At 32.2% G+C, this 15,705-nt stretch overlaps 1 protein-coding gene across 3 annotated transcripts in view; it reads left to right on the forward strand.

The window, feature by feature from the left end:
* LOC139502362 (KICSTOR complex protein SZT2-like) overlaps positions 1–15,705 on the forward strand; it is a 106,283-nt gene that overhangs the window by 90,018 nt on the left and 560 nt on the right. The window contains exons 49-62 of one of the 3 annotated variants that reach the window (XM_071291826.1): positions 218–388; positions 621–858; positions 3,835–3,911; positions 4,448–4,606; positions 5,146–5,390; positions 6,455–6,659; positions 7,396–7,416; positions 9,010–9,220; positions 10,144–10,271; positions 11,051–11,318; positions 11,991–12,135; positions 12,462–12,603; positions 13,255–13,455; positions 13,930–13,998. In XM_071291826.1, the coding sequence (XP_071147927.1) occupies positions 218–388; positions 621–858; positions 3,835–3,911; positions 4,448–4,606; positions 5,146–5,390; positions 6,455–6,659; positions 7,396–7,416; positions 9,010–9,220; positions 10,144–10,271; positions 11,051–11,318; positions 11,991–12,135; positions 12,462–12,603; positions 13,255–13,455; positions 13,930–13,998 (2,280 nt within the window). Of the gene's footprint in view, positions 1–217; positions 389–620; positions 859–3,834; positions 3,912–4,310; positions 4,428–4,447; positions 4,607–5,145; positions 5,391–6,454; positions 6,660–7,395; positions 7,417–9,009; positions 9,221–10,143; positions 10,272–11,050; positions 11,319–11,990; positions 12,136–12,461; positions 12,604–13,254; positions 13,456–13,929; positions 13,999–15,705 lie in introns of those variants that run through there. The other 2 variants (XM_071291831.1, XM_071291832.1) reach the window with 2 other exon arrangements.

Here is a 15,705-nt window from a genome sequence, read left to right on the forward strand (position 1 = left end):
ATATGTAAGGGGAATGTTGACAGGTGTTACTCACTATAAAGAATAGATATATAAATGGAATTAAAAAGACTGGAGTGATTGAATATTCATCATTGCTTATAATGAGTCCTGAATAAGTATTTATACCTTGATAGAATTTACCTGAATAATATATTGTATTTCATTGTTATTAGCTGCTTAAGACTTTTTATAATGATTTGAATTTCTAATTTTGTAGCTATGCCTGTACACATACAACTGGGCAGGAGATTTGAACAAGTTGCTCATTTTAAATGTTTCCAAGTTAGTAAAGTGGAACAACAATCGTAATATCTTACTGAATAGTATTATCAGTCAGAAAATGGGACTGTTCCATCACTGTGGATTTTCACAGTCGAGTAAAACAAAGGTTGGTTGTTTATGAGCTTAAAAACTTACATCATAAAATTTTATTATAATAATATATGTTGGTTTTACATTTCTGTGTACTTTGGTGTTTTTTCATGCCAAGATGATTTTGCAAAGCAAATACCAATTTCAGCTGTTCCTTACAGCAGCATCAGTATCATCAAATTCTACAGTTTCTCTTCGCTACAATGTTTTTATTTTGAAGAATGCTTATGCCTGTTTATTAATTATAGAATAGTGAATTAGACAATTTGATCAAACATGCCGCACCACCTCCGAATGAACATCTGAGAAGGAAGAATAGTAACATTGGTCAATTCAGTGCTGGTCATCCTAGTCAACCTTTTGATGAGGCTTTCAAGGACACACAGCCTACCAAACCTCTCTCACAGACACAGCATGCTGTCATCAGAGATGTGGTCAAATGTCATGGGTTACAAACACAAGGGGTCAGAGGTCATGTCAGAAAAGGTAAGAGATCCATATTAACAAGACGCATCAGTAAATCTATGACATATTGTACATACTATATACTTGACAAAGTAATGTGTATTATGTTATTGTGTTTAAATGTAGTGTTTTACACAGTTCTGCATGTTTTACATGCAGTGCTTTACACAGTTCTATGTGTGTTACATGCAGTGCTTTACACAGTTCTATGTGTTTTACATGCAGTGCTTTACACAGTTCTATGTGTGTTACATGCAGTGCTTTACACAGTTCTATGTGTTTTACATGAAGTGCTTTACACAGTTCTATGTGTTTTACATGCAGTGCTTTACACAGTTCTATGTGTGTTACATGCAGTGCTTTACACAGTTCTATGTGTTTTACATGAAGTGCTTTACACAGTTCTATGTGTTTTACATGCAGTGTTTTACACAGTTCTATGTGTTTTACATGCAGTGTTTTACACAGTTCTATGTGTTTTACACAGTTCTATGTGTGTTACATGCAGTGCTTTACACAGTTCTATGTGTTTTAGATGCAGTGCTTTACACAGTTCTATGTGTTTTTCATGCAGTGCTATACACAGTTCTATGTGTGTTAGATGCAGTGCTTTACACAGTTCTATGTGTGTTAGATGCAGTGCTTTACACAGTTCTATGTGTGTTACATGCAGTGCTTTACATAGTTCTATGTGTGTTACATGCAGTGTTTTGCACAGTTCTAAGTGTTTTACATGCAGTGTTTTACACAGTTCTATGTGTTTTACATGCAGTGCTTTACACAGTTCTATGTGTTTTACATGCAGTGTTTTACACAGTTCTATGTGTTTTACATGCAGTGTTTTACACAGTTCTATGTGTGTTACATGCAGTGCTTTACACAGTTCTATGTGTTTTACATGCAGTGTTTTACACAGTTCTATGTGTTTTACATGCAGTGCTTTACACAGTTCTATGTGTTTTACATGCAGTGTTTTACACAGTTCTATGTGTGTTACATGCAGTGCTTTACACAGTTCTATGTGTTTTACATGCAGTGTTTTACACAGTTCTATGTGTTTTACATGCAGTGCTTTACACAGTTCTATGTGTTTTACATGCAGTGCTTTACACAGTTCTATGTGTTTTACATGCAGTGCTTTACACCGTTCTATGTGTTTTACATGCAGTGTTTTACACAGTTCTATGTGTGTTACATGCAGTGCTTTGCACAGTTCTATGTGTTTTACATGCAGTGCTTTACACAGTTCTATGTGTTTTACATGCAGTGCTTTACACAGTTCTATGTGTTTTACATGCAGTGCTTTACACAGTTCTATGTGTTTTACATGCAGTGTTTTACACAGTTCTATGTGTGTTACATGCAGTGCTTTACACAGTTCTATGTGTTTTACATGCAGTGCTTTACACAGTTCTATGTGTTTTACATGCAGTGTTTTACACAGTTCTATGTGTGTTACATGCAGTGCTTTACACAGTTCTATGTGTTTAAGATGCAGTGCTTTACACAGTTCTATGTGTTTTTCATGCAGTGCTATACACAGTTCTATGTGTGTTAGATGCAGTGCTTTACACAGTTCTATGTGTGTTAGATGCAGTGCTTTACACAGTTCTATGTGTGTTACATGCAGTGCTTTACATAGTTCTATGTGTTTTACATGCAGTGTTTTACACAGTTCTATGTGTGTTACATGCAGTGCTTTACACAGTTCTATGTGTTTTAGATGCAGTGCTTTACACAGTTCTATGTGTTTTTCATGCAGTGCTATACACAGTTCTATGTGTGTTAGATGCAGTGCTTTACACAGTTCTATGTGTGTTAGATGCAGTGCTTTACACAGTTCTATGTGTGTTACATGCAGTGCTTTACATAGTTCTATGTGTGTTACATGCAGTGTTTTGCACAGTTCTAAGTGTTTTACATGCAGTGTTTTACACAGTTCTATGTGTTTTACATGCAGTGCTTTACACAGTTCTATGTGTTTTACATGCAGTGTTTTACACAGTTCTATGTGTTTTACATGCAGTGTTTTACACAGTTCTATGTGTGTTACATGCAGTGCTTTACACAGTTCTATGTGTTTTACATGCAGTGTTTTACACAGTTCTATGTGTTTTACATGCAGTGCTTTACACAGTTCTATGTGTTTTACATGCAGTGTTTTACACAGTTCTATGTGTGTTACATGCAGTGCTTTACACAGTTCTATGTGTTTTACATGCAGTGCTTTACACAGTTCTATGTGTTTTACATGCAGTGTTTTACACAGTTCTATGTGTTTTACATGCAGTGCTTTACACAGTTCTATGTGTTTTACATGCAGTGCTTTGCACAGTTCTATGTGTTTTACATGCAGTGCTTTACACAGTTCTATGTGTTTTACATGCAGTGCTTTACACAGTTCTATGTGTTTTACATGCAGTGCTTTACACAGTTCTATGTGTGTTACATGCAGTGTTTTACACAGTTCTATGTGTTTTACATGCAGTGCTTTGCACAGTTCTATGTGTTTTACATGCAGTGTTTTACACAGTTCTATGTGTGTTACATGCAGTGCTTTACACAGTTCTATGTGTTTTACATGCAGTGTTTTACACAGTTCTATGTGTTTTACATGCAGTGTTTTACACAGTTCTATGTGTGTTACATGCAGTGCTTTACACAGTTCTATGTGTGTTACATGCAGTGCTTTACACAATTCTATGTGTTTTACATGCAGTGCTTTACACAGTTCTATTTGTTTTACATGCAGTGTTTTAAAAAAAATATGTGTTTTGCATATTCTATGTGTTTCACATGGAGTGTTTTACATAGCAATGCTTTACATGTTGTGGTTTAACACAATATTTTGTTTGCACAGTAAAAAGATACTATATGTTTTACACAGTATTAAATCTTTTACATGTAGAGTTTTCCTCAGTTCTATATGTTTAACATGTTGTGTTTTACACTGTACTTTATGCTTTATATGTAATGTTTGATGTATATATTTTCCAGATGTAGATGCCATATTGACTCTGAATAAACTGTTTTGGTCATGGATTGCTAAATCAAGTTGTAATGAACCAATTTATGTAAGTTTTACTAAGAGTAGCCAGATTAAAGTACAGTAGATGAAAAATAAGCTGCTGCAATAAATGTTGTATATTTACTATAATAAATGATTTTGTATTCTTGGTAAACACATTTACACAAATCTATAGAAACCACACCAGTTATTCACCAAAATTTGAAATACACTCTGATGGACAATCAAGATTCAAAGAAGAAAATAGCTGAAGGCCACCAATCGGTAAAAAAAACACAGCCAGAAAATTCAACACCTGGATGCTGCCTTCAGATTGTATATATTGGTTGATAGATGAAAAATGTTTGCTTTTTAGGATTTGTTTACCCCCAGAAGCTGAATGTTAAACTTCATAAATAGTTAACTGATATGTCTAGGCTATTCACTGCTTTATAATGTTTGACAGGAAGAAGATTTACATCTATTAAAACAGTTCAGTCGTTTACTTCACATATTTATAATGTTTGACAGGAAGAAGATTTACATCTATTAAAACAGTTCAGTCGTTTACTTCACATATTTATAATGTGTTTTCTTTTACAGGAAGAAGATTTACATCTTTTAAAACAGTTCAGTCGTTTACTTCATTACTGTGCCACACCCATTCTCTTCTTTTCTCAATGGAGACAGAAAATTATGGAGAAGTACAGATCTACTCAAAAGCTACCAAGAACACCTACTCCAGATAAAACAGATAAAAGTGTAAGTTTTCAAATGTTTATAGCAGAATCCTTCCATTTATTTTTACTTCATACCAAAAATATTACCGGTAGGTATTTTACAAAAAGGACTGACCTGAGGTTAAGCTTAAGGCATATCTCTGACGCCCTCATAATACTTTTTTTTGGAATATACGTAACTAACTAATATACTACTAACTTCCAGCGAGACAGCTTCACAGATTTGTTTATATTTAAAAAAATATTTTTGTCTATGTGAATATTGTTGTTATCATATTTTGATGACAATAAAGGGCTGATCCATAAAAAACATGAGACACAAAGAATGCACATTGAAAATTGGTTAAACAAGTAAATTTTCTTACATTTTCCCTTTTCAAAAGCACCCTTCCATAGTTCAGATTCAAAATTATCTTCCTGGAGATAGTGGGTCCCATGTATGTTTTTATAAAAACAGCCCCAAGTCACATTTTAAGGATCCACTTAAAATATGGGGATGGAAAAGAGCCAGAATGATATGAAAAACAAATATCCCACTGATTGAACTTTAACTTTTTACAGAGATCTCGTCACAGTTCAGGAACATCCACTAGTAGTTTGAGAACTAAAAGAGCTGACAGCCAAGATGGTAAGAAGCGACCAGATTCTACACCTTCTGACTCTCCCATTCATGGACAAAAACAGAAGAGATTTCAGGAGGAAGGATGGCATGTAGAAATACGATCGGAGTTCATCAGTGAATACATGAATTATGTCAAGTCTCTGGGATTCGTCCCAATTAATCTCACAGCAAATCCAAAGAAAAAGTAAGCAGATTTTCTTGAAAAATGACCTAGCTACATTTATTAATTACCTAGTGACATTAACTCTGTCATAGTTTAAAATGGATTGATCAAACAGGAATTTTACGAGAACAAGAAATTAACTGGGTTCATCTGAGTTTTCAGCACAACCTTGGTTGACACAATGAGGTTCAACTGTAAGATCATCATGCACCTTCTTTTTTGTTTTTTTTATATTTATACATAAAAAAGAAGATGTGGTATGATTGCCAATTAGACAACTGTCCACAAGAGACCAAAATGACACAGACATTATCAACTAAAGGTCACCATACGACCTTCAACAATGAGCAAAGCCCATATCCCATAGTCAGCTATAAAAGGCCCTGATATGACAATGAAAAACAATTCGAAAGAGAAAACTAACAATCTTATTTATAAAAAAAATTAATAAGTTATTAGTTATTTTTAGAGTTTCCTGTATCAAAACATTTCCATTTGGCTGGTTAACATTGGACTTTGCTTTATTTTGGGGGTTCCCATTTGTCAGCATTATTTCTCCTATATCATCTTATGCAACTGCAACTGTGCACCTATTTCTAATTTGAATAATTTTAGGATTTCTCTTTGTAAATCCTGGACTTTGCAAGGGCTGGGAGTTGAATATCACTATGTGAGCTTTGCTGGCATTACCTCAAGTTGTTGATATGTAGCAGCTGTTTCCTTTAAACAAACATAAAGGGATATTTGGTATTTATTCATAAAACAAAATCACTTAATACAGTTTTTAAAACAGTAAACAAGAGAAAAACACTTAAATTGCTATTCTTCATCTTAAGGCCACAGTGAGGTCTTAAACATACTGCAAAGTTCACAAATCATTGCAAGTTCAAAGCACAATCCTAGCACTATTCTGAGCTTTTCTCTTCATTTATTTCCCTTCTTTGCTTAAAATGTTTTGTACATACCGGTATATTCTTAAACTATATAAAAAGTTTACTGAAATATCAAGATCAGTATGTTAAATAAGGAGATATGGTTATTTATAAGGGTTGCATGTTTTACAAAGTTATTTCTCCTTGTTTCAGTTTTCGTCATAGAAAGACTCCATCCCATGAGAATTTTGTACCAGATGATAGTCACATCCATGGTTCTATTGGTACAGTCAAGCATTTACAGAAGACCATGTCTGGTGGAATCATGTTGATGGAACTCAGCTTTAGGGAGCAGTATTTCTGTGTTAAGTTGTTTGTTTGTGAATCCTCCAGACTAGGAACACCCGTGAACCAGCATGTAGGTTTAACTTTACACTTTTAAGGTTTCAATGAGGAGGGGTTGGGGTGAATCATTATAAAAACAGTTGTTGTAAGCACTCAGTGCAAAACCATCTTAAAATTACACACTGGTCCAATGACATCAGTTATGGCATTTTAAAAGTAAAAAGATAATTTTATTATGACAAGATAAGGAACTGTATTTAAAAATCAGTCCATTTTTGTAGGATATTGAAATAATAGAAGTGTAAGGTTTTCATTTGTAGATTTTTATTTTGAATTAAGTACTGAAAATTTACTGTTTATTTGAAGTAGATATTTTGTACAAAATGGTTAGATTTGTTTAATTTGATACTATGTGCCATGTGGTATGTGTATGTTTGATATACAATAGATAAAAAAAAATTATTGTTCATTTGGCTGATTTACCATAAATAATGTAAGCCAGTGGTCTGTTTGACCAATCAACAATAGGTAATGTATTTAAGCAAGTGGTTCATTTGGCTTATTGACCATAGTAAATATAGCCAAGTGGTCTATTTACATCAGTAAACCTTAAGATAAAAGGTACAAGTTCTACTGACATCACCTACTTTTTATTTGACATTAAAAAAAATTCTGCTGATACATGGTTTTAACTAACAAAAACTTCATGGAAGCTTAAGTGTATAGAGACGTCATTATGCCAGTTTTCTTTCTATAACTGTTCTACTAAAGAACTAGCTCCACACGATTTTGTTTCACTCATTACACAGGATACACAACATCAGTCGTTTGTAAGTATGGATTCATAACTTGTCACATGCTTAAAGCTTACTTTTCCTTTATATTGTTTTACTTTAGAAAGCAGTTTCTTCCTTTTAAAGCTACTGCCACAGTGAACTGCACATCAATAAACTCTTTAAACTCATATACAACTATTTTAGTCCTAATAATGTAGGGTAACTCAGCATGATACTGGTTTAGAATTATGTATAATTAACGGGTAATGTAAATTCAGAAATAAATGTGAGGTTTTAATTAATATATAGATATAAGATGTGGTATGATTGCCAATGAGACAACTCTTCATCAATGTCACAATTTGTAAAAGTAAACCATTATAGGTCAAACTAGTCTTCAACGCAGAGCCTTGACTCACACCAACAAAAAGCTAAAAAATATGTATATAATGCAACTGGATGAGCATAGCAATGATAAGAACTAGCATACTGAAATCTGACAAATATATTTGTATTCAGCTTTCCCTGTAATTACAATAATTATTCTCACATTGTCTGGAATGATAAATGTACACAATAATATCTGAATATAGTAACCAGTGTAATAATTGTTTAAAAAATTGATAAACGACTGTTACATTTTCTCATCTAACCACCATCTTATATTTATTCAAAATGAAATAAAGTTATACAGATATTTATAAATCATATTAAACCATTTTAATATTCTTGTCAATTTTTTTACTCTGATCATGCTGTAGTACCATATTTGTTTCTTTGATTGAGTTAATTCACCATTCGTGTATCAGAAGAATGGCATTGTTTTGTGTCAATTTAATTGTGATATAAACACTGAAAGTAAATCCTACACATATAAGTGGCACAGGCAGATGTTAGGGTTTGCCTATGTTAAAACAGTTGAAAAGGGTACCATATTTTTTGCTGTGAAAGTTTATCATCAGGTTCAAAAAGGTTTTATTTTATTATCTTAAAGCACATAGCACCACATGGTTTACCATACTGTAGTTTATTTTACATTTTACATTTTCTTGCAAGTTTTTGTAAACTTTACCTGGTAGGCTGGTACCCTAAATTATCTTAAAATATAAAAAAATATTGGGAAAGTTAAGATTAATTTGGAATGGACAAGATTTAATTTTGAATAAAATACTTATTTCTGAATTATTTCTGAATTATAAAGATTATATAGACAGCATCACATTTTTTTATAGCACTAATTTAGAATAGTTTTTTTATCTGCTTCAGTTCTTTTCATTTTTTGGTAAATTTGACACCTTGTCAATGTGTACTGAAACATCATCAAGTCATTACATGACTTCTATAGTTTGATACAGTAGGAATTTTGTTAACAACATTTATGGTACACATTGTTTTTGCCAGACTTACCATGCTGTATGTATTACAACTTACCAAAACCCATCTTCCCTTTCCTAACAGAAAGATAATCTTGTCCACTGCAATGGGACAAGATTATTAGCTCTGTGAATAGAGCTATGAATTTGCACCAATATGATGTAGTGCTGCAGGATAAAATCACAAATTTACCATCACGTCTATATTTTTTTTTTCAAGCAAATGCATTGACAATAAGGTAAACAATAAGGTAATATTTGTTTTGTCTTTCAGTTAAAGGTACTGTTTGTTGATGAGTGTGAGAAATGTAAAGATCTAATCCATGTCCATTCCTTTGCCCATGATTTCCATCTAAGATCCATACAGTCCTGTATCAGTGGCAAAGGCATGTATAAAAACTTCTACCACATGACTGGATTCCTGTCGGACTTCAGTTTGGTGTACCCATACCCACCAGCATTCTCTAGGAATTTTCTCCTGACAGGTATGCATTTTTATATGTATAGGCTTCATATTATATATATCATTCAATGTTTTTAAAACTTATCAAAACAACACACTTTTTACCATTTATAGTATAAATTATAAGATATGTGGGGTTGATGGCAATGAGAAAGCTACCTAAAGAAACGAATATTGTGGCCTACTGACACATATAACTTAAACACCATCACAGTGTCACTATGATAGTCAAAAAAGACATTTATATTGTAAGTCAGCGCTTCTATGAACAATTTCTTGTAAAAAAGAGTCTTATAGGAGTATGGCCTTGTATTTAACCTAAAACTGAATCTTTGAAATACCACATGTATAAAACTATGTTTACTATCTTAAATATGCAAATTTAAATACTAAACACTTTTTTGTCTGCTGTTCATTTTTAAATGTTAAAAGCTACAAATGGATAATTTTTTCATGTTTTTTGTTAAATTTCCTTTATATATTTGAAAGGTCTATTTCCTTCTGAATAACATTGACCAACCTTTCCACCATTATGAAAATGACATAAACAGAAGAAGTTCGGTCATATGCAAATCCTAACAAAACATTATGGTGGTCCTTGCATGACACCAATGTAATTTAAAGCTAAAACACTTAAAATTTAGGCTGTCATTGTTTTTTACACAATTTGAATTCAACACCCTCCCTGACTGTTTTCCTATAACTCCATACATATCATACATATTTAAAAACAGATAAATTTCACAGAATCTTTTTCTCCTCTTTTTTACTTGTATAAACTAATATCATATGAATAACATATTTTACAAAAACGTAACGGTAAACAAAGTAGAATTCCCAGAGAATAAACTGTTTTCTATTTCCAGTGCAAAAGTCCAGAATTTAGTAGCAGCCTAGCAGAAATATTTTAACCTATGTCTTTTCAAGTACCATTTTTCTTTCCAGATTTTATAACATTTCCAGAGTTGTCTTCTCCTGCTCAGACATTGTATGAACACATGACTAATCACATCAAGGATCATGGTATGAAGGTCATTGCCATGACACCCACTGTTGATGCTGATATTGAAAGTGTGAGTATTATAGATATAACTTTCTCAATATAACCATCTACTAATCAGATGGGAAAAGGGATAAGGTCAACAGAACACCATATAACCTGAACATATGGTGTTACACTGGGTTTAAAGGTCATTCTGATGACTTCATCTTTTATACTTATGTTGGCAATGTTAACTTATTTAGTTTCAAGTTTACCTGGCAGCTGTTAGAAACCTATTATGTCAAGCAAATAAACATTCAGAAAGAAAAATAACCTTTCAAAACTACATGCTATAGAACACCAGCTGACATATAAATCATCAGTGACAAAAATAGACTCCATCAAAGGTGTTAGAGATTATTAGTGACATAGTTCAAGGGCTACAGTTGTCACTGATGACCATACCAGTATAAAAAGGTGTAAAATGTCTTATAAAATTCAAAACACAAAAAGAAGTTTTGGTATTACAATTTTTCAGCTTTTGAATGCATAATCTGTCTTCAAAAGACATTTGGCCGTGACCATATTTTCATGCTCCAGGTCAGGTTAGATATTGTTGGATTTGATCTTTGATGACCATTGCATTATAAAAAAGTGGAGTATGTATAATAAAATTCAAAACACAAAAAAATGCTCAAGTGGTCGGGTTAAAATTTGAAGGAATTGGTCTGTATCTCAGAAAGAATACATTATTGAAGATATGTAAATTGATTTCATGTAACTGATTTGAAATTTTAATGCCTTTTAAATTAATTCCAAAATTTCAACTTATATTTTAGTGTGTTGATTTTTTGTGTTTTACATTTCAAGGAATACTGTTTTGTAAGGACAACAGAGTACGCCTTGACACAGTATAAAGAGTTTAAGGTCCCTACTCGACAAAAGTCAGTGACTGATGATTTTGACATTGGACTAGTGATTACTAACATGTCACAGAGTAACGTTTATCAGACGGATGCTGAGAGATATACACTAAAGTTACAGTACTTTATAGTACTAACCAGTAAGAGGGATCTGTTTCCAGTGGCTTACTTAGAGAAAAAGTTAGGACAGTTTAAAACCTTACCACAAACTCCAGGTAAGACCTTTTTCAACAGAAAGTTATGGCAGTTTAAAACCTTACCACAAACACCAGGTAAGACTCTTATTCAACAGAAAGTTATGGCAGTTTAAAACCTCCAGGTAAGTCTCATGTTCAACTGAATGAGCAAGGTAAATAGATATAAGAAGATGTGGTATGAGTGCCAATGAGACAACTCTCCATCCAAATAACAATTTGTAAAAGTAAACCATTATAGGTCAAAGTACATTCTTCATCATGGAGCCTTGTCTCACATCAAACAGCAACTATATAGGGCCCCAAAAATTACTAGTGAAAAACCATTCAAACGGGAAAACCAATGGTCTAATCTATATTAAAAAACCAGAAACAAGAAACACTTATGAACTACATCAATGTGGGCACCAACAATTTACCATATACAGAGCAAGTGTCAAAAAAGTGTAAAATTATGTTAAAAAGTATCACACTCTAAATGGGAACAATTTTTTTTTTGCATTTATTGTGCTTTAATTAGGGAAAAGATTCCATAGCAATTAAAATATAAAAAAAAAGAATAGGTTTATTTAGTGTACAGGTAAATTATTTTTCTTATATTTTTCTTATATTTTCAAAACTTATTCCTCATGCTGTTAAGATCTTTTAAAAATATTCAATCTCAGTATGAAATGAATGCCTTGTCTTATACAGAAGTTATCCACCGTATAAGCAATAACCCAGTACCAGTAAAACAACATATAGGTGTTAGAAAGCAATCAAGAAGACCTTATAAAAGGACCAATCAACATCAAGAAACAGCAGAAAACATCCTGATGCAGGAATCTACTATGGCCAGGTAACTTGTATAAGGAAAACAATGCACCACATTAATTAGGAAAAAAATTTGGAAATAATTCTTGGAATAAGTCCTTGATCATTTTATTATTGAATAATTTCTTTTCGTAGAGGCAAATTTTTCTTCTTAGATAAATAAAGCTTACTATGTTAAGTAATTTATATAACAAACGTTAAAAGATAAAATAATGAATAATGCAACCAAAGTTTTGATTACTTATTCTTTGAATTTTATTAAAGTTGTTGTAAAAATCTATGTATATTTGACTTATTGCAAATCAAAAAGAAATGACTTAAATTTTGAAAGTGAAGTACTTCCTTTATCAGAGAAAAAATGAATGAGTTAATAAGACAATCTACAGCGGAATGTCGTAAAGATTCACTGTGGAACAGGATGTTGATTGTTACACATGCTGACGAAGATGTGAAGAAGAAGAAACGAAGTGATACAGAGGAAAGCAAAGATGGAGTAAGAGATATATATTAGAAGGCTCAGTTTTCACTGACTATATAACAGTCTAAATGAGTGCCTAAATATTTTCTGTTGAATTGTTCAGTTATGTTTTAGAGACTTTCTACCATATTACATACATTGAATGTTTGTCTAGTTTGTTTGCATTCACATAGACACTGTTCACTAACAATTCTGTGATTTGAATGGACATATTTCAAAATTTATAACTAACTGCTCAAACTATTGACCAATACTCTTTTGAATAATAGCCCTAAAAAGATTGGTATGCAATTTCTTGAAATTAAAGTTTTTTAATTCAAATTATTCATTATGAGGTGATTACTTCTAAATTTATTTTAAACCATATATGAAAATCAGAATCAAAATTATGAAAAAACACACACAATAATGACAATATCTCACTTTTGTTTTTTTACCACATTGTTTCATGATTCATGAAATCTGTAATAAATTTGAAATGCCCATATTCTGATATTTCATATTGCTTATTATGATATTGAAACTACAAAAGTAAGTGCTCATCAACTAACATTTTTTTTTCAGTCCTCAAATGCTTTGAATATTATCTTATGTATCACTACTGTCTGTAAGTCACATTATATAAAAATGACTAACATATTTTATAGTATTTATTTTATGTTTTAGTTTCAAAAGTTATCCCATGATGAGTTTTTGGAGTTACTTGGTATGGTTGTGAAGCAAAAGTTATCTGATATAGACCCTCAGTTGATGCCATTCCATAACATGAGTTTCATATGGCATAAAAGTCTGTATAAAGTGCTCCAGTCCAGGTACCCAGAAACACATAGGTCTTTCTCTAGTCCGGATGGACATGTGCAATATTTGGTAAGTATAAACCAGAATAAAAAGTTTTTAATTGGCACATTTATACACCCAAATATTTTGATGCCCTACCTAGGGGCATTATGTTTTCATCTGTGTGTCCAATAGTCATTTGTCATCTGTTCCACTTAAGGTTTAAGTTTTTGGTCAAGGTAGTTTTTGATGAAGTCTAAGTCAAGTGAACTTTAAAATTAGTACAGATGTTCCTTATGGTTATGATCTTTCTGATTTTTAATGCCAAATTAAGAGTTTTTACCCCACTTTTAAGGTCTACTTAACATGGAAATTGAAAGTGCAAGGGAGACATCTGTGTACTATGGACACATTCTTACACCATAAGAGAAAAGAAAATATTATAGACACCATCATTAAATACTTTTTTGGTAGTCTCAAAGTTCTTGGTTATAGTAAGACTACAATTTTCTTTGTTTTAAAGCTTACATTTAGAGAGTTTAAGATTACCAATGTTTTTTTCAGGTTGTTGTTAATCCTCAGTTTCCTGATATGCTGATGATGTTAATGATTGATGTCAAAGATCACAAAACTGTAAGTTTCCAGATCAGTACTGTGTAAATGTTTGATAAAATAGGCCATTAGCTATCCTAGCAGCTTCATGCTCTACAATGTAATTTACTTGTGACAATCAGTTGATAACTGGTGTATAAGGAGTAACATTGACTTAGCTGAACATAAATATTGTTATTATATTGTTTGCAATGAAATACCCTGATTTCTCAGTGAGATAAAAACAGATAATTTTACATGTGAAATAAATCCAATATTTCACTCCTCTGACATCATATAATATATAACTCTTTAATATGAATTTGGATACCCTGTTAAGCCTGCACAGATCATAAGAAGAATTTCAAATTGAAGATCCTTGCTGGCTGGACACAAAATCCATTATCTCAAAAATATGGTTTTTAAATATATTTTAAATAATTTAGGAGTTTGACTCATCTGCATTAATTCCCTTTAAGCACCGACTATTGGTGCTTTCTGCAGATAAGTCATATTAAATATCCTTTATTAAATATACTTGTTATTTGCAATATACCTCATAGTCAAATGTGCAAATGCTTTAATTGTTTTTTCCATATTGAGATTTTTCCCCACAAACTACTAATGTCTCATGTTTGTCTTTTTCAAAGTGAAAATACACTTAACGGGTGCACTTGAGTCAATTTCAACATAGTATTCATTTAAGAAATAATTCATGGGGGCTTGAATATATCGTGATTTTACCACGGGTTGGCCCTTTATGACAAATATTTTACCCCTGAGCGATAGCGAGGGGTAAAATGTCGGCATAAAGGGACAACCCGTGGTAAAATCTAGATATATTCAAGCCCCCATGAATTATTTCGATTCTGATAGGACACATACGGCAATTCTTTTGGATCGAAGCGCTCTAGGTGTAGGCAAATATTTGCCGTTCCCATAAATAAACGCACTAATAAACTAGCGTAAAAGAACGGAGCAAACTGCATTAGTGACATGCTTAAACTATTTAAAATAATGTATTTAGACAGTTTTGGATGAATTTGAATGATAATTTATTTATATGTCTTATATGATGTACAATAAAGGGCTTTTGCCACATTTTAGCATCATTTGTGTATGTTTCCTTGTGATGATTTTCGGATTCACAAGCCTGTATATTCCTGTAAAATGCTTACATTCTAACGTCATTGTTCTATGACGTCGGGTATCTCATTCATAAAAAAGCATATGACGTGGGAGTACAATCGGAACAGCACTGGCAATATATTCATATTTTACCACGGGTGTGTACTCAAAGCGTTTGAAGGACGTCATGTTAGAATGAATAATAATACACTGCTACTATTTTGTTGAGTGTATTTTCTATAGTATATTATACTATTTTATTTTATTTTAATGCACATGTTTGTTACATATCTATTCTCTGTGTATTGTATATTTGATGGTTTATAATAATATTGTTTGTATGCTATATGCCCTCCTTGGGCCCTATCTATTGTCTAATTTGGTCAATTAAAATATTCTATTCTATTCTATTCTATAATAATTGGTGTTTCAAGACATTGTGGATGACTGCATCAAAACGTTGATGATGCGTAGAAAAAGATATAGTTCGCTGCATTTTCTACTTTGTTTCCAGTCATTGTTATAATAAGAATAATTAAAACAAGAATTTAAGAATTCAAATATGCAAATCATTGAAAAAAGTAAGGAAACAAGGAAGAAGAAAAAAATACAATAGTCAAC

This window comes from Mytilus edulis, chromosome 1, assembly GCF_963676685.1.
Source record: "Mytilus edulis chromosome 1, xbMytEdul2.2, whole genome shotgun sequence".
Taxonomy (NCBI): domain Eukaryota; kingdom Metazoa; phylum Mollusca; class Bivalvia; order Mytilida; family Mytilidae; genus Mytilus; species Mytilus edulis.